This window comes from Medicago sativa, chromosome 8 (genome assembly GCF_051527215.1).
Source record: "Medicago sativa cultivar Bolivia chromosome 8, Bolivia_mono, whole genome shotgun sequence".
NCBI lineage: Eukaryota > Viridiplantae > Streptophyta > Magnoliopsida > Fabales > Fabaceae > Medicago > Medicago sativa.
The window spans coordinates 13,054,326-13,079,731 of record NC_140756.1 but is presented as its reverse complement, the minus strand read 5'-3'; the positions used below and the strand labels follow the sequence as shown (position 1 = coordinate 13,079,731).

At 31.7% G+C, this 25,406-nt stretch overlaps 2 protein-coding genes across 2 annotated transcripts; both read left to right on the top strand.

Moving 5' to 3' along the window:
* On the top strand, positions 1–3,420 carry LOC146897085 (protein IQ-DOMAIN 8-like). Its single transcript, XM_085733925.1, has 5 exons — positions 1–426; positions 794–1,048; positions 1,378–1,605; positions 1,710–1,823; positions 2,251–3,420. The coding sequence occupies exons 1-5, from the start codon at positions 367–369 to the stop codon at positions 2,908–2,910; spliced, it is 1,317 nt and encodes a 438-aa protein (XP_085590051.1). The 5' UTR covers positions 1–366; the 3' UTR covers positions 2,911–3,420.
* Positions 3,421–18,596: 15,176 nt separating this feature from the next.
* On the top strand, positions 18,597–20,361 carry LOC146897084 (uncharacterized). Its single transcript, XM_085736382.1, has 3 exons — positions 18,597–18,816; positions 19,035–19,164; positions 19,578–20,361. Exons 1-3 carry the CDS (start codon positions 18,684–18,686, stop codon positions 20,359–20,361), a joined length of 1,047 nt encoding a protein of 348 aa, XP_085592508.1. The 5' UTR covers positions 18,597–18,683.
* Positions 20,362–25,406: the final 5,045 nt, after the last annotated feature.

The window sequence follows — 25,406 nt, the reverse complement described above, 5'->3', positions numbered from 1 at the left end:
AAAGAAAAGAACAGGAACATGAGTTGAAAACATCAATTCATCAAACGACAACGTTTTATGGTGGTAACCACAAGTCACATTCATGACAAGTCAACTAAAGAACAGAAACATTAGTTGAAAACATCCATTCATAAGAAAAATGAAACAAAAGTAAAGAAAAGTCTTCGTATCCGTTATGTTTGTTTCTTTTTAGTTTTTTTATCTTTTGGTCTTTTTCTTTACACTAACATTTCAAATTTCAAAACTTCTTTTATATTCTTCTTTTTTCTTCTTCTACAAGAACACCTTCAAACTCATAACACATACTGCATCATCAGCTTCTACTTCTTGCTGTTGCCATTCTTCTAAAATAAGCTCTTTTCTCAAATGGGTGGTTCAGGAAGCTGGTTTAAATCACTTATAAGAAAGCCATCTACGAATAATCAAGTTTGTAATTTATTTATTTATTTATTTGTCTATCAAGCACCCCGACATATCTGTCTGGTGTGTCTGACACACGACAATTACACATGTAATTATATTCAATCATTTTCTCATTAGTATTAGTGTTCATGTGTCATATCACGTGTCGCGGTTTTATTTATGAAGCATGGATACCACGTAGACACCGATAATAATTTAAAGTCAGTAAAAAATGTAAAAATAATTACATGTGTATGCGGTCTTGTGTTGTGTTGGTATCAGACATTCTGACATGTCCGATACCGAGCATACCAAATATGTCTTTGATATGAAGTAACAATGTTACATAGGTGTGTCTATTTATTATGTTTTGGTCCTGAACTTTTTTCAGGAGAAGAGTATTGATAAGAGTAAGAGAAAATGGAAATTATGGAGAAATTCATCAGAAGTTATTGGATTTGGAACTTCTATGAAGAAGGGGCACAGTTTTGGTGCTTATGATAAATACTATTCTTCGTTTGTTGTGAATGAAGAAGCTTTTGCTGCTGCAATGGCTGCTGTGGTAAGAACTCCACACAAAGATTTCTTGGTGATCAAACAGGAATGGTCTGCCATCCGCATCCAGTCTGCTTTTCGAGGCTTCTTGGTAATTTCAAACATTTTGCATAATCATGATTCTGTTTGCTCTGTTTTTAAAATTATTTCATTTTGTTATTAGGAGTTTCTAATCTTTTAACTTTAGTACATGTTTGGATTTGAGGTGAGTTTGGGACTCTGATTTTGACAAAAGCTACGCTTTAAAGCTTCAGCAAAATTAGTGTGACATTGAATTTAAGAAGTAGCTAATATATACTATTGCTACATTCAAACACCTCAAGGCCTTAGATACTTAAATGTATAATTCAGGATTAGACCTCTAAATCAAAGTATGAACTTTTGAAATTACAAAATATGCTTTTGCTATTTATGTTGTAGGCAAGAAGAGCTTTAAGGGCTTTGAGGGCATTGGTGAGGCTGCAAGCAATATTTCGCGGCCGGTTAGTGAGAAAACAAGCAGCTGTTACTCTAAGGTGCATGCAGGCTCTTGTGCGAGTTCAAGAACGCCTCAAGGCAAAGAATGTCCGGAATTCTCCAGAAAAGAAAGCTAAGAAGGAACTATTAAACGAGCAACATAATCAAGCTGATCCTATTAAACAAGCTGAGGTATCATAATCTATCTATTATATAACATTTAAGATTTTGATGCTTAGTTTTAAGTTGATAACAAGATGTTAACAATGTAACAAAATTTGCTTTGTTATTGTCAGCAAGGGTGGTGTGACTTACCAGGAACTGTGGAAGAAGTTAAAGCAAAACTAAAAATGAGGCAAGAAGGAGCAATTAAGAGAGATAGAACAATGTCATACACCAATTCCACCCTGGTAATTGAGTTAAGATTTGAGATGATATAATATATTTATGATGAGTCTTACTGTGTAAATATGGTTTCGGTTTTGGAGGAGGCACAATTAATTTTAGAGGCGTAAGATTGATTTTGACATGTTTGCATGTTTTTGAGTAGAATAGATTTTGCCTCTAAAAGTGATTCTAACTTGAAGTTAGAATTTTAAAATTTGGTCTCTACAACAGATTGTTGGCTACAAATTTATGTTCAACTAGCTTTTACTCGAATGAATCCAAACATAAATTACTTTACATTAACTCACTTTTAGTAAGAATCAGTTTTACTAAACCAGTTCATTCAAAACAATCAAATTTTGCCACTACTGGATCAGATATGCACTTATAAGTAAATAGTGAATTGATTTCCAAAATATATGTGCTTTAATAAACTTTGCTTGTTTTCAGCGATCAACAGCGAGTTCTAGTCCAAGCTCAAGAGGTTCTAAGCCATTGACTCCTCTCAATCAACACAGCTTAGACGGTAAGAGCATGTTAGAACGCTGGATTGCAGCTAAGCCATGGGAGAGCAGGTTAATGGGAGACATCTATTTGGACTCACCTGGCATGACTCCATCGTCCAGGAAGAATGAGAATGTTGAACTCTCCTTCAACTTATATCAACAACACGGCTTAGTAAAAGCAAGAAAAAATGGTGTAACAACTAGGGTTTCGTCTAAAACTCATACAACAAGCCAATCAACTCCGTCGTCTTCAGCTATAAGCTCTGAATGCATGTATGATGATAGCCCTTTATCAATTTCATCCACATCTGAATCACCAACCAGGGTGGAAGATGCAAAGAAAAGGGAAACTGGGAAACCGACCTACACTAATTTGACAGCGTCAACCAAAGCTAAGCTGAAAGCGTGTAGACATTCGTCTCCCAATTTGAAGAGACTCTTTATGGATGATGATTGTCTGTCTCGTAGCGCGCGAACAAATGTTCTAAGTGCAGATACTAGAAGCATTTCTGGTTCCTATTCTTCGGCTAATATATGGAAGGATCTTTATGCAACTCCTTTAAGGACAAGTTATCAAAATCGATTTACAATGGGACATAAGTAGTGACCATGACCAATGAGTCCAACATCTTGTTGTCCATTGTCACTTTAGTCAGAAGAATGTGTGTTCAAGTTCATAGACAAAAGATGATTGATACTGTTGATAACCTAAATTGTTTGTATCTATTACCCTTTGCACTCTGCAGCACTGCACATGATGCAATCGTTGAATAGCTGTTAGATTCAAGTTCAACGTTGGATCTAACAGTTTTGTAGCGACTGCATCATTTGCAAACTTGTTGAGGGTCTGAGGTTAAGCGGGAAGATGAAATAGCAAACGTTGAATTTGTACGGTGTTTTTACGCCAATTTATAACTACTAGTCCCTTCCATTGTATTTTTTTAGTATGTTGATGTTCATTCTTTTGGCTACTCTATTCATTAATAGGCTATGTGTTGTACTATATAAAAAAACTGACTATGAAATGTGAGTTTGAAGATGAGATAGCACATTAGTTTCATTCAAATTTTGTTTTTATGACTCATGTATATGTTGTACCTCATTTTCTCAGTAATTTTTTTCCTCACACTTTTTTGAAATGTTACTGGAATAGTTGCACAAAACCTATTCCAGGAACAACTGTTAAATGATTTTGTGCAAAATGCAAAAATTATTACTTGTTAGCATTATTAAGTGTGAACAAAATCATTTAACAGTTGTTACAGAAGAATGGTCCATATAAATTTTTAAAATATACAAATTTTCCTATATTTTTTATATTTTGAAATTGATACCTCAACTTTTTAAAATTTTAAGTTTGACTTAAATCTTTTAAAGATCCCATCTTGAATCGCTTGTCGTTATATGTTTATACTTTTATCCCGGAACTCTTTAAATTTATAAAAATAGCTCATTAAAGTTTAAGAGTGAAGAATTTTATTATTCTATTCAAACAAAAAAAATTAAAACTAAAGGAAATTAAATGAAGAATCTAGGTTGCCTAGAATTTTAATTTTCCTAGAACCACTAATTGTCCATTTAAACACAGACGTAGGGAAGTTCAAATATCACCTCCAAACCAATAATTTGACATTACTTCCTAACTCTATAAAATGTGAAATACAAATTGGTCGTTATAATAACTCTTCTAACTTATAGAAATTGGTTCCTATATGGTTTTAATAAGAGCAAATTGCACTTACCTCCCCTAAGGTTTTATCAAAAGACATTTACATCCCCTCTAGTTTGGAAAAAACACTTACCTCCCTTAATTATTCCATGAGTAAGACACTTTCCCCCCTTTGACATTAACATCATTTTTTTTTTTTTACTTTTCCTTCTTCATCTTCATTCACAACTATATGATTCTCTTGCTCAAAAGTTCAATAATCACAATAATTTCTCCGTTTTCTCCATTTTTTATGTATCCCTCTATCGTGTTTCCTCGATCTCTTTAGAGCTCTCAATGAGAGAAATTTAGGTGCTTTGATGTTTTTATTTCGTTTTGATCTTCAGATTTCAAATACTTTGCTTCGGTTATATTCTTCTATGAACATTTTATTTTCTATATTTTAATGTTCAAGTCTATTGATATTCTATGAAATTTAACACACTGCATATAAAATTGGATCCTCAAGTGTTGCTTCAATCAAACAAAAAGAAACGTCCAAGTTGCAAATTAATGGACACTCATGGCAAAATTTTGGTTTGTTAATAAGAAATTGGCTTAATTAATCATCGTTGCATAACAAAGCTATGATCGGAAGTAGTGTTTTGTGGCAAAGTGATAAAAGGCCAGGGCCCGTTGTGCTTCGGTAGTAGTCTGGATGTTTAGTATTCCAAGCAATGGTGAGAAAAAAAATTAGGGTAGCAGGATGTTTAAAACTTAAATCACCGTTAACAATGTAGATCAAAGGGAGGTGAATGTTTTTTCTAAACTAGAGGGGATGTGAGTGTCTTTTGATAAAACCATAGGGGAGGTGGGTGCAATTTGCTCTTTTAATAAAGGTTTGGTCTTTATATTTTTAAAAACTTTCAGTTTGGTTATGAAATTTTAAAAAAGTTCATATTGTACACTTTTTTATTTTACGAATTGATCCCTAAATTTTTAAAATTTTAAATTTAATCCTAAATCTTTTAAATTCTCATTTTGGATCGCTTTTATTATATATTTATACTTTTATTGTAATAATAGCCAAACATAAGTGCTTTTTTTTGACGTTAAAGACAATTTCATTAACGAAAGTCTGTCAATAAATCGCAGAAATACAAGGGGGAGTTTCTTCAATCCATATGCAATCTAAATTCTTAAGAGCTTATTTCACTAAATAATGAGCAGCTTGGTTGGCTTCGCACCTAACATGCAGCAAATTTAAACTACATAAGCTACCCTTAAAGCTAATACAGTCTCGAATAATAGAGCCAACATAGTTGGGAGATTGTTGGTGAGCATTCAACGCTAAAACCACATTAGACAACATTAATTGCAAGGTTAAACTCATGAAATGTTCGAAAGCCTATTCCACCTTTATTTTTTTTCCTTACATAATGTCTCCCATTTAATCCAATGAATTTTACGCTCACCTTGTTTGCTATCCCACCAAAACTTACTAATCATACTTTCAATATGCTCACATAATCCTAAGGTGTGGTTATTGTTTAAAAGACTTTTTTATCCCTTATTTAATGATTGTCTTTTTAATATTAGTGAAAGTATTTAATGTTTCACAACATTCTATAAGGGTATATTTGTAAAAATATTTAAAAAATTACAACAATTAATGATAGCATTGATTTTGATGTTTTTTGGTTTTTCTTCTTATAATAAGGACCGGAGGGAGTATAAGTTTATATGATTAGTTATGGAGGGTTTTTGATCATTTGTCAAGGGTTATTTTTATTAATTTTTTTTATAAATTTCCCAACAGATTTTTTTTTTGTCGTTTTCATTTGTTAATTTGCTGCTTCAATGGCTAAATTGCTCAGACCTATGGCCCAACTTTTATGAGTAATGATATTTTGACATCCATTTGATGACAACTTTGTTTACAACCTTGTTTTTCTCACTTCTTATTGGTCAAAAACAATGGAGAAAGAAAAAGGAAGAGAGAGGATAACAACATCATGTGAGTATGGGAGAGAAAGTTGTTCAAAAGTTGTCAAAAAATGGTTGTCAAAATATCATTTCTCAACTTTTATTTGTGCATTTCAAATTTAAACGCAAAAACAGTGTAGTGCATATAGTAAATAATTAGCTGTCAAATATATTGTGGAAGATTCATAAAAGATCAATTCTAGATTAAAGTGAATAAGCTTTATTAGTCATTTCTTATCTCCACGTGAGTATAAAAGAATAATTATTGATTGAAAAAAAAAAAAACATGTGTTGTGGTCCATAATCAAATTATGTAATTTCCTCAAAAAAAAATAAAAAATAAAATTATGTAATGATGCAACACAACAGCTACCATACTATATGGTCCAACCGATCTCTAGTCAATAACAATCAGTATTAATTCATGCTCTAATGGACCACAGATTCACCAATACATTGAAGGATTTGTGCTTCACTTTAACTGTTGAACATCAGAGAAAGAAGATTATACAGATACACAAAAACATACGGTTAAATTTTTTTTTTTTTTGAGAGAACATACGGTTTAAATATTGTCACGTCCTTCCTCTCAATAAAAAATATTTTCAGATCCAGTTAAACGACAAAATAGTTCATGGGTCAATTTCAGGACTGTGGACAAAAAATATGTTTTCCTTTGCAATAAAAGTTAAATTTTGAAAATGTGAAGTTGAAATAAATTTGATTTTCCTTTGCAATTATTAAAAAAAATTGTGTAACATTTATACTATTGACAGGTCCGGGGTTCAAACCCCGGCCACCACCAAAAAATTAATTGTTATGGAAGGAGAGTGTACCAAAAAAAAAAAAAAGAATTTATTGAAGAAACAAAGTGTATAGCTTGTTTGTTATTATTTGATAATGATAAAACATCAAAATTATTAAAAATAGAGAGTGTATGTATAAAAATATAAAAAATTATTGATGTATTAAAATGAGAATATATATATATATATATATATATATATATATATATATATTAAAAGAAAATGAGAATATATTGAAAAAAGACTCTAAAAATCTACGTTATCAATTTAAATATTTAAATGTACATTCTAAAACGATGCTTACAAATAAATAAAGAAAGGGTCATGCTAACCGTTGCTTTCGAGAAACTATTTAAGAAGTCAAATATATTAATATTTACATTAAATGCTTAAATAATGATCCAGAAAAGGTAATATTTGCATTTAAAGTTGTGTAATCAATGCATTAAATGCTTAAAAAATACTACTACCTCTGTTCCTTTATACTAATTGTCACTTTTGCATAAAAAATTTCTTTCTAATTAACTGTCGTTTTCAAAGTTCAATGTATCATTAAATGTGGCTTTACCTATATTACCCTTATATATTTATTGCAGAGAGAGAAATATATGAAATGAAGTATTAAATAATTAAGGTTATTATAGGAAAAAGATAAATTGTTATATCAAAAGTAGTAAAAGTATTTGTTGTCTTGGTTTGTGTAAAAAGTCAAAATGTAACAATTAAAGAGGAATAGAGGGAGTATCTTTTTTTATTTAAAATTTCCTCTTTTGTCTTCCTTAACAAATGCTTCGTAGACACATCAACATTACCCATAAAGTAAGTACTCCTATAAAATATGATGTCAATGACAGGTACGTACTTCATAGTTTTAGGAATGGCAATTGGACCCAGGTCCTATGGTTACCCGCAAAAAATACCCGTAATGGATAAGGTAAAACCCCGCTTTCATGGGTACGATCAAGGGTTCGGGTAATTACCCACAAATTTAAATAGGCATGGGTGCGGGTAAGGGTACTATACTACTCAGCCCCGCAACCCGCACATACATATTTATACAATATGATAAGTAATTTATTTATTTTTGGTGTATAATTAATTAATTTATTTAGTTATTTAAGTCTAAACATAAACTTAAAAACTACTTAATAAAGTAACCGCTCCCTCCCGCTCGTGTACAATTTTTGAGGGATATTTTGAATAATTTTTATTTGGCTAAATTGTACGATTGATACTATTTTATGAGTTGATTTAAAAAAAAAATTGACCATAGGATTATTTCAATTGTGATGTTTTTATTTTCTTTCTTAGTTAAAGAGCGGGTAATGGGTGCGGGTATTGACACTTAGGTACCCATAAGGTATGGGAAAATGTCCTAAAGTTTTTGCCCACGAGGGTATGGGCACGGATACGGGTAATTTTTACAAACGCGGATACAGGAAAGGGGACTATAATACCCTACCCATAAGGTACCCATTGTCATTCATACTTCATACAATTCCCACGCGAGATTGTGTTCTAACAATGGCAACAAATCAGGAAAAAGTTGTAATATTTCCTTTTTTTGAATATTGATTGTGAATGCTTTCTTTTCTATAATTGGAGTGATTTTTCAAACTTCCTTTCACATAAGGTTGCTGTGAATAGAAGAAAAGATGAAAAGTTGGGTCTTGTAGGACCACAGGAAGGTTGTTTTCTTGGACAATATTTTTTTGGACAATTGTTTTATATTTATATTTATATTGAGGAGTAAATATCTTCTCCATTTGTTTCCAAGAAATGAATCATATTATTTAGAAAGGGTAAAAAAAAAGTGAATCATACTATTAAGTGAGCCATATCACTTCTTTTGTTTTTTATACAAAAAGTCACATCACTATTAATTATTTATATTTTTTATTTTTTTTGTCTTTATCGCTACGCATGGGAAAATGAAAATGTTCGTAAAAAAAGAGAATCACAATTTATTTACTCCATCCGTCTTACAATAATTGTCTCTTTGCAATTTTTTTTCTCAAAATAATTGTCACTTTAGAATATCAATGCAGCATTTATTATTTTTTCTCATTAATATACCCTTATTTATTGAATTTCATCCAACTTAACTACTCCACTAACTACAATTAATAAGGGTGTTTTAGTAAATGACACTAATTTTACCATCAAAATCGACACAATTAATCATTTCCTTAATAATCGTGCACAAACCTTAAACGACTATAATTTAGAGACGGAGAGAGTATAATTCTAACACTCTCCAACATTGTGAACATCATGTGGGTCTCGTAATTAGAAATGAATCTCACATAAAGTTATGAGACTTATTTGAATTTCATTCAATAAACGAGTGAGTATTAGGAATGAAGTTTTCCTAACATTTCTTAATAAAAAAATATTTAATTTTTTTTGTCGGTGTATAAAATTGTGTTGGCAATGGTGGATAGGGGTGTTCACAATGTGGTTTGGATCAATTTTGAGGTAAAATATCATTCGATCCAAAATAAAAGTTGCAAACAATTCGGTTCGATTTAAATGATTATTTAAAAAAAAAATACAAACTGATCAGATCCACCAAATATATTCTGTTTAATTTGGATCAGTTTTTTTAATCCAAGATAGAACATACATATAAGCAGATCAGTTATTTTTTAACAATAAAGAAGAATTAGTATACTGATCGAAGGAGTGATTTGGTCACCAAATGAATTGGATGTCCTTAATTTGTCACCAGGTGATTGATGATTTGGTGTAGTTAATTAAGGTCAAAGGAACTAATGCATTTTCTCAAATAAAACCGAAGATACTCTTAGTATTGAAGAGCAAATTAATCAAGTTGAAGTCTTAGCAATGGTTCCTTAATAGGGGTTCCTTACGATCATTGTCTTTTATAAGAATAGTGTGTCAACACTAGAATATTTACTTAGGGGTAATCCTTCTTTTGGTGGTGGCCGGAGCTTAAACCTCAGACCTTGTATATATTATGCATTTGTCCTTACCAACTGAGCTAAGCTCACGGAACCGTAGGGGTAATTCTTCAATTCTTCTATTATTATTTTTGTCTTGGTATATTTATTCTTCTATTTTTAACACTAAAGTGCATCAGTTCCTTTGACCCTAAACTAGACCAAATCACTTGGTGACAAATTAAGGACATCCATTTCAACCCTTTTTATACCGTTACCGTTACCACAGCATGTCAAGCTATGGAGTAAAATTAATAAACCATCCGACATGGAAAGCACTAGGTAGTGAAAAATTACAAGTAACAAATAGATGTTTCTTGGTCTCCTATGCTTAGAGCAAAAAGGTTCAACTTTGTATTTTCAAATGGTGTTCTAACCCTTTGTGTGTTTTCTCTTAAAATCTTTGTTTTGAAATGAGTTGGTTTACCTCTTGTACCCCATTAATTATATTCTTTTTTGCTTAAAAAAGATGGTAAAATTTCTCACACAAATAATATTTAAATCAATTAACATATGTTCAGAGCCTATGCAATAACATTTGTCAGGATATCGACAAGTGAGCAAGGATGAATGAGCGGAGCGTAGTATTTAAATATGAGTTGCACTGCTGTAAACTGTAATCATTTACCAATAAAATAAAGCTATAACTACTCTGAAGTCGAAGACGTAGATATAATTGACCGAACTTCGTTAGCGCAATGACTGGCTAGTGCAATTACATATTGAAAATACACTTCTGTTTATCACAATTATATTCTTCCATTTAAAATATTCAAATTCATTTCCTTTAATTATTATTATTTACTAAGAATTGTCATAAGTGACTTAAAGATAAATTTAAGTGGACTTAAGCTACCTTACTTTCTTGTTGTGGTTGTATTTCAATTCTCAAAGGACAAAGCATCTACATGATTATATTAGAAAAAAAGTCCCAAACATATTTAAGTATATTAGAAAAAAAAGTCCCAAACATATTAAGAGAGGAATAAAGAGAAGAAAACTGAGGCATAGAGAAGTAAGTCTTTGGCTGAAAATGACATATACCATACCAAAACCAATACGGAAACACGGCGCGTATAGCATTCTCGCATGTACATGACTATGATTTCAATTCTTGCATTTACCAATATAGTCACATCCCAAATCAAAAAGATTTAGACACACTCACATGAAATAAAAATTTAAAACAAAAATAAATCAAGGGTTAAATATGTTTTTAGTCCATATAAATATACCAACTTTTTGTTTTAGTCTCTCTAAAATTTTCCTTCCACTTTTAGTCCCTATAAAATTTTCAATCACCACTTTTGATCCCTATTTTTAAGTTAATTTTTGTACTTTTAATGAAATTGTGCAGAAATGTGTAGAATATTGTAAAATATTTTTCCAAAAAAAATTAGAATTGTTTAACAAAACACAAATTAAATGTGAATTTTTAACCGTCAAAAATATAAAAATTCATATTAAATTCATGTTTTGTTAAAAAATTCTAATTTTTTTTGGGAGAGATTCTTATAATATTATGAATTTTTCAGCAAAATTTTATTCAAAAATTTGAATTCTACATATGAATTTACTTTAAAGGACAAAAGTGAAGAATGAAAATATTTTAGGGACTAAAAGTTGAAGAATTTTTTTAGAGAGACTAAAACAAAAAGTTAACATATTTATAAGGTTTAATACATACGCAAGTCCCTTAACTTATTTTTTCTTCTCACTTCAGTCCCTTAACTATTAAATGTTTCAATTTGGTCCTGTAAGTACTCTTCCGTTTACTTATTTGGTCCTTTCTGTTAACTTTTTGAAAAAAACGTTAACTCTGAACAGGTGGCACTTAATGACCAAGACACATGTGAAATGTCCAAAATACCCTTGGCTTTCTTCTTCCCTCTTCCCTCTCTTCTCCCCTCGTCAAAACTCAGAACCCTCTTATTTCCTCTTCAAAACAACCATAAAGCAAGCCATCTTATGTTCAAAACATCCTCTACCTCTTTTTCTTAGCTCCGATCCTGTTTTGATTTGTCCGAATCTCGGCTGGTTCGTTCTTGTTCTTGCTTCACGAATTCGATTTGGTTGTGAAAGCTTAGCTTTGGATCGGTTCAAATTTGGATACTCGATGGTGAAGTCGGTTTAAGCTGGGTTTTCTTCTTACTTCGGCTTTAACTCACGTTTGTATGCTTGCGTGAGCTTTATGGTGGATCCGTGAGTCTGATGTGTAGACCAGATTGAGGAACGGATTGGAGTAACGGCGGTGACAGTTTGATGGCAGATTTGAACATTGATTCGGCGATGTGGGATTAGCAAGCACGGTTTTGATTCGCTGGAGAAAGATGCAGTTGTAACGGCATGAATGATTTACTGGTGGTTTGAATGCGTTGATGATGATGACGAATTTATGAGATAGTTCATGTGTTGAACGATTTTGTTTTCATTGATGATGATTGTTGTTTCGGTTATGAACAAATTGGTGTTTGTGAATTTGAATCTGTAAAAAAAAGAAATTGTATGTGTTCTTGAGAAACTTTCAGAAAAAGGAAAGAAAAGTTGGTATTTGATCTGAAAATTGTTGCTGCCGTTTTGGACTACTGTTTGTTTATGAATTTCTGTCCGCACAGAATTGGAGAGAGGTGGAGCGTGTGCGGAGAGAGAGGTGGAGGATGTGTTGGGTGGAAGGGATGAGAGAGCGAGCGGTGAAGAAGAGTGGAGAAGAGAGGAGAAAATGGATTGGTGTCCATAGGTTGAAGATGATGATGCTGCTGTTGTAAGAACAGATTTGGAGATGATGTTGTCTTTAGGTTGAAGATGAAGAACAAAGTAGGGGTATTTTAGTCATTTCCCATGTGCCTTGTTTCATTAAGGGTAAAATGGGAAGTTTATGTACAAAAAGCAGACAAGACCAAATTGAAACATTTAATAGTTAAGGGACTGAAGTGAGAAGAAAAAATAAGTTAAAGGACCTGCGTATGTATTAAGCCTATTTATAAAGATCAAAAACATATTTAACTAATAAATCAATCATATCGATTAATATCATTTAATTTTATTTATTTTCTTTTAATATTTTGTAAATGTGCCTATATCATATTGATTTAGGGTTGTGCTCATGCTCATCTAAGACTTTCTCCCGCAACTACTCCCTCCGTTCCTATATGTAAGTCTCTTTTTCTTTTTTCACATTTTTTAAGAAAAGTTGTTGGTATAATTATAATGTGTCTATTTTGTGGGTTAATATTACCAAATTGTCATTTGTTTGTACATGTGTATTAAATTTGACTTTTCATATTTCAAGACAAATTAGTAGTATTTACTAGGGGTATGTTTAGGAAAAAAATAATAAATACATCTAGTAATTTAAAAAGAAATTTACATTTAAGGACAAAAAAAAGTCAAATGAATACTTAGATATACGAGTAAGTATAAGTTTTACCAACTTGTTGAAAACTTTCAGCTCTAAATATTTCAAAGGTGGGACCTGCAACTAATGCAGACATTAGTCCCACTACCTGCATGCGTGACACGTATCGCCACAATGATCAGCTCCAACGAACAATGATAGCACACAATGCTAATAGAATCTTTGGTTTGATTGCTAATAGAATCTAATTTTTGAATTGTTAATAACTTTGCGAGTACACAATCTCATACTCCCTCCGATCACTATTATAAACAAATCTCTACTTTTTAGATTTATTCAATAAATAATGTATGTGGTCTACAATATAGACCACATACATCATTTAATTAATGAATCTAAAAAGTTAAAATTTGCTTATAATAATGATTGAAGGGAGTACTAGGATATGAACAAATTGTCAATGAGGTTTTATGTTCCCTGTATGTATGCAAACTAAGAAAATGATATCTCATTAATAAGTTGAATTTTTTGAGTTCTCACGCACAGAGGTTACATACTTTTTTCTTCTCTAAAATATAACAAATTTTGATTTTAATCCTTAATAAATAAAATAATTTATTTTCATCCTTACAAAATCATTTGTTTTGTTTTTGTTCTCTAATGACCAATTTATATTTATACTAACGTCAAAATTATGATTTTTTTAAATTCAAGATTTTTTTTACAAATCTTTTAAGTTCAGTATGCGTCTATATGTCCATATTATATTTAAGAAATATCAATAACATGTCAATGTTAAAATTGTATCCATTAAGAATAAAAAAACAAAACAAAAATTTTATGAAGATGAAAACAAATGGTTTAATTTTTTTTTTAACTAAAATCTTAATTCTCTATATTTTTAGGGACTAAAATCATAATTTAATATATACATATAGGACCACAATCTTTAAAAAAAAAAAAACAATAATATAAAGGGCAAAACAACCTCTAAAGAGTTTTTGTGTTGTTACATTTTTTATTGTTGTTATTTTGGACCGGTTTGGTACTATTTTGATTTCGGAAATACTAACAAGTGTCCTAAAAATACTTGATAAAAAGTTTAAAGTAGAAATATTTTCTTGAAATTTGTGTGTTCAACACATTAAAACATTAAAAAAAACAAATATTTTCACATTAATGTTATCAATCATTTTCATTTTTGAATCTTTAACAAGACCCTTTTTATTTTACTATTTTTTTTCTGGATTTAATACCCATTGTTCTTAGCCTCGATTCTTTAATAAATTTTTGGCTTAAATGTGTGATCAGTCCCTGCATTTTGACCAATTTTTGGCATTAGTCCCTGCACTTTTTTTTGTTTGGTATAGGTCCCTGCACTTTGTAAAAAATTTGTTATTGGTCCCTCTGTTGGTTGACTGTTAAAAAAAAAATAAAACTAACGGAGTGCCACGTGGCCCAATTATTTTGTGCCACGTGGCACACTACAAGACAAAATTTAAAAATTAAAATAATTGCTTTTAATTAGTATTATTATTTCTCAACAAAAAAAATTAGTATTGTTATTATTTTAGAAATAAAAAAAAGAACATCATAAACCGAATTAAAGAAGAAAGGGGAAAACGTGATTAACATTTCGAAAGGGGAAAAATGGATTTTAGGGTTTCAAATTGAACGCCAAATCCAACAACGTGATTGAACACTGAGATTGTGTTAATAGATTTCGACTTCCAGCATCAATTTTCAGCTTTATTCCCGTTTGTGTTTTCGCTTTATTTCCGTTTGCGTTTTGCCTGTTGTTTCGATTTGTTTTGATGAAGCACGTTCGTAGATCATAATTGTTGTATCACTGAGATGATTTCCAGTAAAATAGCTTTTAGAGAAGCATGTTTTGATAAAAAAAGATGAAATTGGAGATGAATTGTGTGTTGATAAAGATGGACGAAGAAGAAGTAAATATGCTGTTATTTGTGGTGGTGATGAATTTAGAGGAAGTAGTAGAAATCAGAACTGAAAATGGCCTCACGGTTAATCTCTTTTATGAGGATTTTATTTTTCTAAAAAAATTATTTTTTTTGAATTTTAAAATTTTGTCTTGTAGTGTGCCACGTGGCATAAAATAATTGGGCCACGTGGCACTCCGTTAGTTTTGATTTTTTTTTAAAAGTCAACTAACAAAGGGACTGATAACAAATTTTTTACAAAGTGCAGGGACTTAAACCAAACAAAAAAAAGTGCTGGGACTAATACCAAAAATTGGTCAAAATGCAGGGACTGATCACACATTTAAGCCTAAATTTTTTGTTGTTAAAAAAAAAATCATCCAAATGCTATTTTTCTACCATTAATTAATTTGAATAATATCCTGTCTACATTTTTTCCTGCGACATCATTAAAAAATCTTTACGTAATCAAGATACTTTTTAAAATAAGGATAATGCTTAGTGGTACGGACCAACTTGAAACGAAATTCAACGAATTGGTTAATTGACTAATTTTGTTAACAACCACCCATGTATTCATTTAAAGGAGACTATTATTGTATAATTTTTTAATAAAATTTAATTCTGCACCTAATCAGCCCGTGTATTCCGTAAAGGAGTGATATGTTATTAGCTTTCTATTATATAAAATTGCAAGTGTTGTGCCTCAAATACACATTTCCGTGAATTTTCGTACAATAACATTCCGTACTATATAGCACCACTCTTAAAATAATTATCAAACTTATTTAATCTACCTTGTGAGTTGGGACTACAGATTTCAAATACGATTTAAATAATTTCAACTTATCCCTTTAAAAAAAATTAACTTATAAAAACTTCTCTTTAGAGACGGCACAATAAATAGCTACTCCTTAAGCACAATTTTAAGTGTGAAAAAACCAAACTTAAATAGAGCAAATAGATTTCAAATACGATTTAAATAATTTCAACTTATCCCTTTAAAAAAAATTAACTTATAAAAACTTCTCTTTAGAGACGGCACAATAAATAGCTACTCCTTAAGCACAATTTTAAGTGTGAAAAAACCAAACTTAAATAGAGCAAAAAAGTGAACATTTAGGAAATCAATAGGCTTTTGGGTTAGATTCTAGAGTTTGGAAACACCACTAAAACACCTGGGTGTAAAATCATTGATTCTCTTGACCACATAAAGAGATTAAGAAAACAGGTAGAAATAGGTTTAAAGACTGATTCTTGTAATGCCTTTTAAAATCTCTATGTAAAGAAACCTCTCTCTCTCTCTCTCTCTCTCTCTCTCTCTCTCTCTCTCTCTCTCTCTCTCTCTCTCTCTCTGAGTAGGTCATTATTGGATCGAACTAGGTAAACAATATTGTGCTTTTTTTTTCGTATTCTTTTTCCTTCATATTGTTGTTTACCTTTGTTCACGACTATTATTGTATTCCCTTAGGTTTTTGGTTGCCATCGATTTTCTCCATACAATTGGCTCCCATTGTGAGACAATCGGAACAAGGCATTGAGAGAACACCATGGCTACCAAGTGGGACATTGAAAAGTTTAATTGGAAGCAACAATTTCGGAAGGGAAATATGATGACAATACTAATCCCACATAAGTGTGTTGAAGCTTTGAAGGGTGAATCGCTTATGTCAGCGCATCTAACACCAACAAAAAAGAATGAGATGAATAATAAGGCAATCAATGTCATTATTTTGTGCCTCAAGGATAAGGTGTTAAGAGAAGACGCAAGAGAGACCACAACTGTGTCGATGTGGACCAAGCTTGAATGATTGGCTCACATAGAATTCCTAAAACAAAACTCCACTCATTCAGGATGGTAGAGTCCAAAACCATCGCATACCAATTGACGGAGTTCAACAAAATGCTTGATGATTTAGTGAACATTGAAGTGGAAATTGAGGATGAAGACAAATCTATACTCTTGTTGTGTGTATTACCTATATCCTTTAAGCACTTCACAGATATCATGCTCTATGGAAAAGAACGCTTTGTCACCTTGGAGGAAGTCCAAGCGGCTTTGAGAACCAAGAAATTAACTAAGTTCAATGACTTGAAGTTTGATGACAGTAGTGAAGGCTTAAACGTCTCAAGAGGAGGAGGAGGAATGAGTAGTGGAAATCAAGGAAATTAAAAGGGTGGTGACAAGTCGAAGCACAAGTTCTTTAAGGAGGAAGAAGGTAGAGTGACCTCCATGTAGAGGGGTGTTCGTCCAGAGAGACGTTAAACACTCAATTTTAGCCTGAACAGGCGGTACAAAGAATAATCATGGTCAGTCTAGAGAGGTGGAGTTAAGAACACTACTCAACTTTGTTTTTTTTTTTTGAAACAGCACTCAACTCTCTATCATACCCTTTATAATTTACTATTACTACTATATATTCTTCTATTATTTTATTTTTCTCTCATGTCATCAGTGAGGGATAATTTTATAAAATCACACATAATTTCTCTTTCTATTACAAAGTTAATTACATTTTTTTGATATGTGAGAAAATGTCGAAACGATTTATAATATAATAAGGAAGGAGTGCATTTTAATTTGAGCAATTTTCAAACATCTATCACATGACTATTCGCCATCCTAGCAATTATCTACTCCCTCTGCTCCAAAATAAATGAATTTGTTGACCGTTGCACACATGTCAATGCATATCTTTGTTCTTTAATACTCCCTCCGTCCCTTAATGTAACCTCCCTTTGTTTTTTTTCACATTTCTTAAGAAAAGCTGTCAGTGTAATTATTATGTTTGTTTTGTGTGCTAATATTACCATATTATCCTTTGTTTATATATGTATTAAATTTGACTTTTTAAATTTCAAGATAAGTTAATAGTATTAATTAGGGGTATGTTTAGGAAAATAATAATAAATGCATCTAGTAATTTGAAAAGGAGTTTAGATTTAGGGACAAAAATAAAGTCAAATGGGTGGTTAGATATAGGGACGGAGGGAGTATCTTTAATTATGTATTAACAAAAATTATAAAGTTTTGATATTCTAAAAATATTCGTTGCGATGAATCCAACAATATCTTACATGCTACAATTTGTCTTTATATATTTGTAGAATAAAAATGTTCAAATATATTACTTCCTCCGTCCCGGAATATCTGACTCATTTTCTAAAAAAAAGTGTTCCAAAATAACTGAGCCATTTCAATTTTCAATAACTTTCATCATTCCCAATACAATATAACTCTAATTAATACTACTTTCATCATTCCCAATATAATATATTTCACTTTCCCCTTTATTTATACATTTTTCTTAATCTGTGTGAAAAACCAAACTGGCTCAGATAAAACGGAACGGAAGGAGTATCTAAATAATGCACATGGTTGTCGTTAATTTTGGGACGGGGGAGTACTTTTTTATAAGGTGCGTACCTTTTATTTCCAAAAACCTTTATATTGGGCCACCATTGTACAGTTTCCGCATTGAAATCACCACCTCAGTGCACTCACAGTTTCTGCATATATATCATCCTTTTCTCTGTTACTCTGATCTCACCATTCTTTTCATAATTTAATGCAACATATTCTATTCTTAAGCTAAAGCCAAAGATAGAAGATAGAGTTTCATCTGTCATTTCTTTCACCCGTTTATTAAAATAACACCAAAAGAAACAAGACATCATGGGACATCACTCTTGTTGCAACAAACAAAAGGTTAAAAGAGGATTATGGTCACCTGAAGAAGATGAAAAACTCATCAAATATATTACAACATATGGACATGGTTGTTGGAGCTCTGTTCCAAAATATGCTGGTATTAAACATATCTTATACTCCCTCTGGTCTTATTTATAAGATAAATTTGGGTCAACAAAAGTGAATGTATTTGGTCCAATTTTTTAACCAGATACATTAACTTTTGTTGACCAAAATTTCTCTTATAAATAGGACCGGAGGGAGTACAATACTATAGTTCTCTAAATTAATATTTTTTCTTATTATATGTTCATTTGTATATCATGATGTGTGTAGGTCTGCAAAGATGTGGAAAGAGTTGCAGATTAAGATGGATAAATTATCTAAGACCTGATTTGAAACGTGGAAGTTTCTCTCATCAAGAAGCTGCACTCATTGTAGAACTACACAACTTTCTAGGCAATAGGTATCTCTTTTTTTTCCTTCTCAAAATTGAAAAGGAGAAATTCTTAGGTGGTCCAGGATCAAGAAATTTTCTTTGGTCACAACCAGAGAGAGAAGAGAGAGAAAATGGAAAATATTTGTTTATTTGTGAATAGAGAGAGAAGACAAAAACTCTATGTGTGACCAAATCAAATTTCTTGGTCCTGGTTCACACAAGAGCTTCTCATTAAAAAGTTTGTCTGGAATCCCTCCGTGAATGTCGATTTAACATATAAAAATATTTTAAAATAGGTGTTGTTTGCTTATTCAATATAGTATAACATTTTTTAGCTAATAAAACTAATTTTTCAAACTACAACCTTCTTTCTTTTATTTACTATTATTTTTTATAATTTATGTAAAAAATAAATAAGAATTTACACTTGTTTTGGACAGATGGGCTCAGATTGCAAAACACTTACCTGGAAGAACAGATAATGAGGTGAAAAACTACTGGAATTCAACCATAAAGAAGAAAATCTTTTCTCATGATATTATTCCATCTTTCACAACATTTTCTGATATTCACACCCCGTACAATAATATTGGTTCAACTGAAAACTTATTCCCTTTAAATGCAAACCCTAATATGATCCTCAACTTCAATCATCATCACCATCAAGACTACCTATACCATCCAACCTCATCTCCAAATCTACAAGGTAATTTTCATCAAATTGATACAAAGGTAGACATCAATGACCATTATAATGCAAATTTCCTTCACATTCAAAATCCCATACCACAAAATATTGTACAACCAATATCTAATCCTTCTCCTTATGAAGATACATATTGGTCAATATTAGACCGTATAGATCTTCATCTCAACCCGGTTAATCAAGAAAATCAATGTTCAAAAAGTGACACGACCCCACTTAACAAATTAATGAACCCAATTGAATTAATGCAACAATATGATCAATATCATGATTTGGTTGAACTTGATGAAACTGTGCCTGAATTAGTAAATCATCAAAGCCTTGAGGATATTTATGCTTCTAGCATCCTAGATTCATCTAATTCCCAAGAACATGAAGCTCGAGCGACAATTCAGTGCTACAGTAGTACGTCTGGTATTATTCATGCCCAAGATCAAAATGTGGAAGGTAATCCATTGGATTACAATATTGATGCTCTAATGTGTATGTCATCATTGCCATCCTCAAGCAGCCTTTAGGATGGGAGTCTTAAAGCATTGGTATAACTTCATTCTCAATGAGCTCAATTATTTTTATGCATGTAAGTGTGTGTATGTGTAGAGTCTTTATCTCTAGTTCAGGCACGTATGTTCGCCACATAAAACTATATTATGTGTCCATTTGGGTCATGTACTTTAAATTAAGAAGTTACGTGCATGTACTAACAAACACAGAGAAGAAAAGGATGAATACATTAAGATGAATCGTGATGGGAAATCAAGTGTGATTATGTCCCACATCGACTAGGAATGGAGGAAACGTTGGGTGGAGATGTGGTGTTTAAGTCTCTTAGAGCACCACAATAAAACCCTCACATTTGAGGTCTTAAACGAGTCCCACATAGACACATCACTTTTTTGTTATTTTTTAATAACAGTACTTAATAGGTACTCAACCACTCCAATGGAGATCCTCTATCAAAAGATCTAAATGAGTCCCACCAATAACTACTCCCTCCGGTCACTATTATAAGCAAATTTTGATTTTTTAGATTCAGTCAATAAATGATGTATGTGGTCTATATTGTAGACTCTAACGCCCGTCTTAATTATTTGATTATTTAGAAATATATTTATATATATTTATATGTTTATGATTTAAGTGATTTTTATGATTGATATGTGTGAATTTTATGATTCATGAAGTTGAGTAGTTTATATGATTTATAAATAAATTAAGTGGGGTATATGTTGTTGTGAAGTTGTTATGTTGGTATGACTTATTTTACTATTAAATAAAATAAGATATGAGAAATAAAATAAAAATATTAAAAATGGGGCTGTGTTGTGAGATGAGTAAAATGTAGTAGTGAGAAGAGTAATATGAAGAGATAAATAGACAGACATAAGTTAGAAAAATAGTACGTACGTTTTTGGAGAAAAAGAGAGAAAAATTCAGAAGAGGAGAACAAGAGAGAGAGGGCTGCGATTTCTGCAATTACCAGGTAAGGGTGAGACTAACTTTCAATATTATTAAGGGTATAATTCTTTAGAATGAATTTAGCATGATTAGGTTGAGTTTTGGTGAGAATTGGGAATGAGGTTTAAGACCGATTTTGATGATTGAACCATCAAAAGATGTTAGATCGATGCAAAATTAGTGTACAGACCTTAGATATTGCCTAGGATGATGATTAGATGCTATTTGGATGAAAGAATCATGAAAATAGGTGAAAAGTTGTAATTTTTAGGTTTCTGGCCGTACTGACATTCATCGCTCGCAACTGCGAGCAAGAACACTCGCAACTGCGAGCAAGAACACTCGCAACTGCGAGCTAAGAACCAGAGCTCGCCACTGCGAGCAATACAACTCGCAACTGCGAGTGACCTGTAAGCTCGCCATTGCGAGCAGGATAGCTCGCCATTGCGAGCAAGGACTTTAGGAATCCCAGAATGCACGCTTTGCTCGCCGTTGCGACCAAAGTTACTCACCACTGCGAGTTAGGCTGTTAGTTGCCCAAAATTGTCCCAATGCGATCCTTTCGCACGTGTAGTCATGAGTTGATCTTAGAAGTAAGAAAGAGGGTTGTTTAGGATACTTTCAGAAGTTCCAGGAGTCTGTTAAGTGACTGAGATTAGTAGTAATGGTGTATAAGAATTATTTATGATGCTTTATGATGATAAGTGGTCATGATTCATTTCCTTTAATGTTGATATGTTATTTTAAACACTGCTATATGCTGTAATTGTTGTTGGTTGATGCTGTTGATTGTTAAAGTCTTGAAGTTGCATGAGTCGGTCTAAGTTGCAAGAATTTAAGAAGTTGTCCAAGTTTATGGAGTTGTATAAGATGTTCACGTTGTTGTCTAAGTTGTAGGAAGATTGAGTCCATTGCATACTCATTAAAGTTGGGGGCTTTAGGCCCGGCAGCCTTTGTGCTCATTAAAGTTGTGGGCTTTAGGCCCGGCAGCCTTTGTGCTCAAACTACGTTGGGGGCTTTAGGCCCGACAGCTTTATGCTCACACGTTGAAGAGCCTAATTACGCTCATTTATGTTGTTGAATGGTACCACATGCATTTGCATATCAAGAAGTTCACGATGATTTTAAGTTGTTAAGTTGTTAAGTTAATAAGAGTTGCATTGTCAAGATGAGTCGTGTTGTTGAGTCAAGTGTTAAGTTGAACATGATATTTAATGATGATGATATATGATGATGGTATTTGATTTATGAAATGATAATATGCTAAGTGATAAATGTTTGATATGTTAATAATGTTTTATGAATGCATTTAATGAATTATATGCTTAATTTATTGACTGTGAAATCTCACCTCTTCTGCTTGAAAATGTTGCCCTTCGTATGGGTAACTTGCAGGTAATAAAGACTAGAAGTGTTCGTGAGTGGACTCCTCACTCGTGTCTCCACAAGAATTTAAAATTTACCAACATTGACACACATGTAGAGGAAAAGGAACTAAGGAAGGTTTAAATAGTGATCTCTACTATCTATATTTTAATAAATTAAAGGACTAAATAAGACATCAAGATGAAAAGATGAGAGATTTACCGAGCAAAAAAACTATGATTCCTCTTTCGCCGGATAGTGCTAGGTTGAAATGTCCTTCTTGGGAATGAACACTAATTTACAAAATAAAATAAAATAAAATCTAGAGGGACTTAAGTTGCTTAAAATTTCATAAAACATCATCTAATATTTAAGCTTGTAATAGAAATGTAAAGCATGAATTTGAAAATACAGGTAGATCCGATCACTATAGGAGTAAGTTTTGTAAAACTACAAAACTTATTCTGGTTAATAACTTGTTATTGTATTTGACTTTCCATCAATATTCAATAGCTTGTTTGAAAGGTCTTTATAAGTAGGTCAAGTAAACATAAATTCATACAATTTAAAAACGAATTCATGCTTCAATAGAGAACTCTACATCAACATGTAAAATTTTGCGTGCATATTAATGTTGTCAAGATCGAGATCTTGCCTAGGATCGGGAGGGGGTAGCAAGATCGTTGCATGGATCATAAGTGATAGGAACCCAAATTAAAGAGAAGAAGAATTGCATTATGTATGAAAATAGATGTATTACAGAAGGAGAACCATGCAACCCCAAGGCCAAGCTCATAAAATTCTTCTTCGACTTTTAGTCTTCAAAAGTTTTTAAATACCACTTTAATTTGACGACTGCTTTTAAGTCAAGTCATGAATATTATTCAAAATTTTGAATTTTTTTCGCAGTCATGATTAGACCATCCAGGATGATAGTGCTTAACTACATAAGCATTGGTACCTATTAGGCACCACCATTGTGGGAATTTTTTTTAATGCTTAATGAGTTAAGGGTCTTATATAAACACTCTCTAACCACGGGTCCCACAAGCCTTTAATTTTAAAAAATGAAATTTTATCATATAGTGTTATTGATAAATGATTAGTGAGTCTCACAAAAGAAATGTGTGTGAGATGTACTCGGTTGGAGGAATTAAGTACTTGTTAGGTACTGTTATTAAAAATTTATAAATGAGTAATGTGTATACGTGAGACTCATTTAAGTATCCAAAAATGGTTTTCCTCCATTGTGGATACTCTTAGGAGTTTGGCTTTACACTATTTATTGTTCATTTATAAAAGAGATAGACATGTGTGACTACTTTGTGGGACTAGTGGACAAACTGTCAAGTAGATCGGCCCACATGGTTAAACAATCGACCCTTTATTTTAATGTGGGCTGGGACGCTAAAGAAACATGAAACAAATGACCCTATATGTTCGGGTCAGTCTACCGAACCTTCCTTTTACATGGGTTGGACTGAGCTGGACCACTGGGCTTGGAAGTCGACCCATTAAAAATACCAAAAAAAAGTTTATCAAACCAAGTGTTCAAAGTTTACACTTTGCGAGTTGTGATAAATACTCCTTGCTTTTGTATGAATATTTTTGTGTTATTTATCCGTTATGGATGTTTATTTAATAGATGTTTTACATATCACTTATGGAGAAATGTGATTAATTTTAAGGATAATAATTTATGTGATAGGATTCTATTAAAAAAAAGTGATATTTAGTTTTATTGTTCATTGCATCTTTTTTTAAATAAATAAATAAAATAATACATTTGAAATACGGGCCAAATCCCATCAGGGCTTGTAGCCCGCTACTAATTGGATCGACCCACTCCAACCCCTTTGTATTAGTTGGCCCACTGGATCGAGACGAGATGGACCAGGCCGACCCATTTGACCGTTGTACTAGTGGGATCCACTTAATGACTGACCTATGTATTGTGTTTATCTCTCTCATAAATAGATAATAAACTGAGAAAAATAAATAGAGGAAAGACAAACTTTATGTTTAGTATATTATAGAATTCTCTCTTGCAAAAGGTTAAATTTTTTTAACAAGAAATGAATTAAATATTAATTTTTATGATTTTGACACTTAAAAATTCTTAAAGGCAAACTTAGTTAATGATATAACTGAAATAATAAAAAAATTCAACCAAATAGAATTCCTATTTTCTTTATATATTGTTATATACTCCCTCCGTTCCAAATTAAGTGGGTCATTTGCTCATTTCATAAATATTAAGAAAAATGTATTAGTGAAAGAGAGAAAAGTGATTTTAAGTGTTCTTGTCAAATATTGTTGCATTATTCATCTCTCTAACATACATTTGAGGATGGTTGAAATGAGAATTACACATGGCATGCTAAGCTCAAATACATATAGAAAATGTCCAAGTGGCACTACAAGGAATATAAACATAAACAATTTTATTTATAGCATTTGCTCAATATTAATTATCATTTATGGCATCCAAAAAGTCAAAAACAAAATATGTTAATATTCTACTAACAGTTAAATATAAAGATAAACTAATTACCTTTCTTTGATTTATCAATTACATAAAAAATAAATATGAAAACGAGTTTAATCACTTTACATTGACGGTATAAAATTATTTTACACATGTATCCATTTGAATTGAAAGCAAACGTAAAAAAACAAGAGATGACTATTTTTTGTTGATAAATATTTAAAAAAACAGCATAGTTCTTAATATATTAAA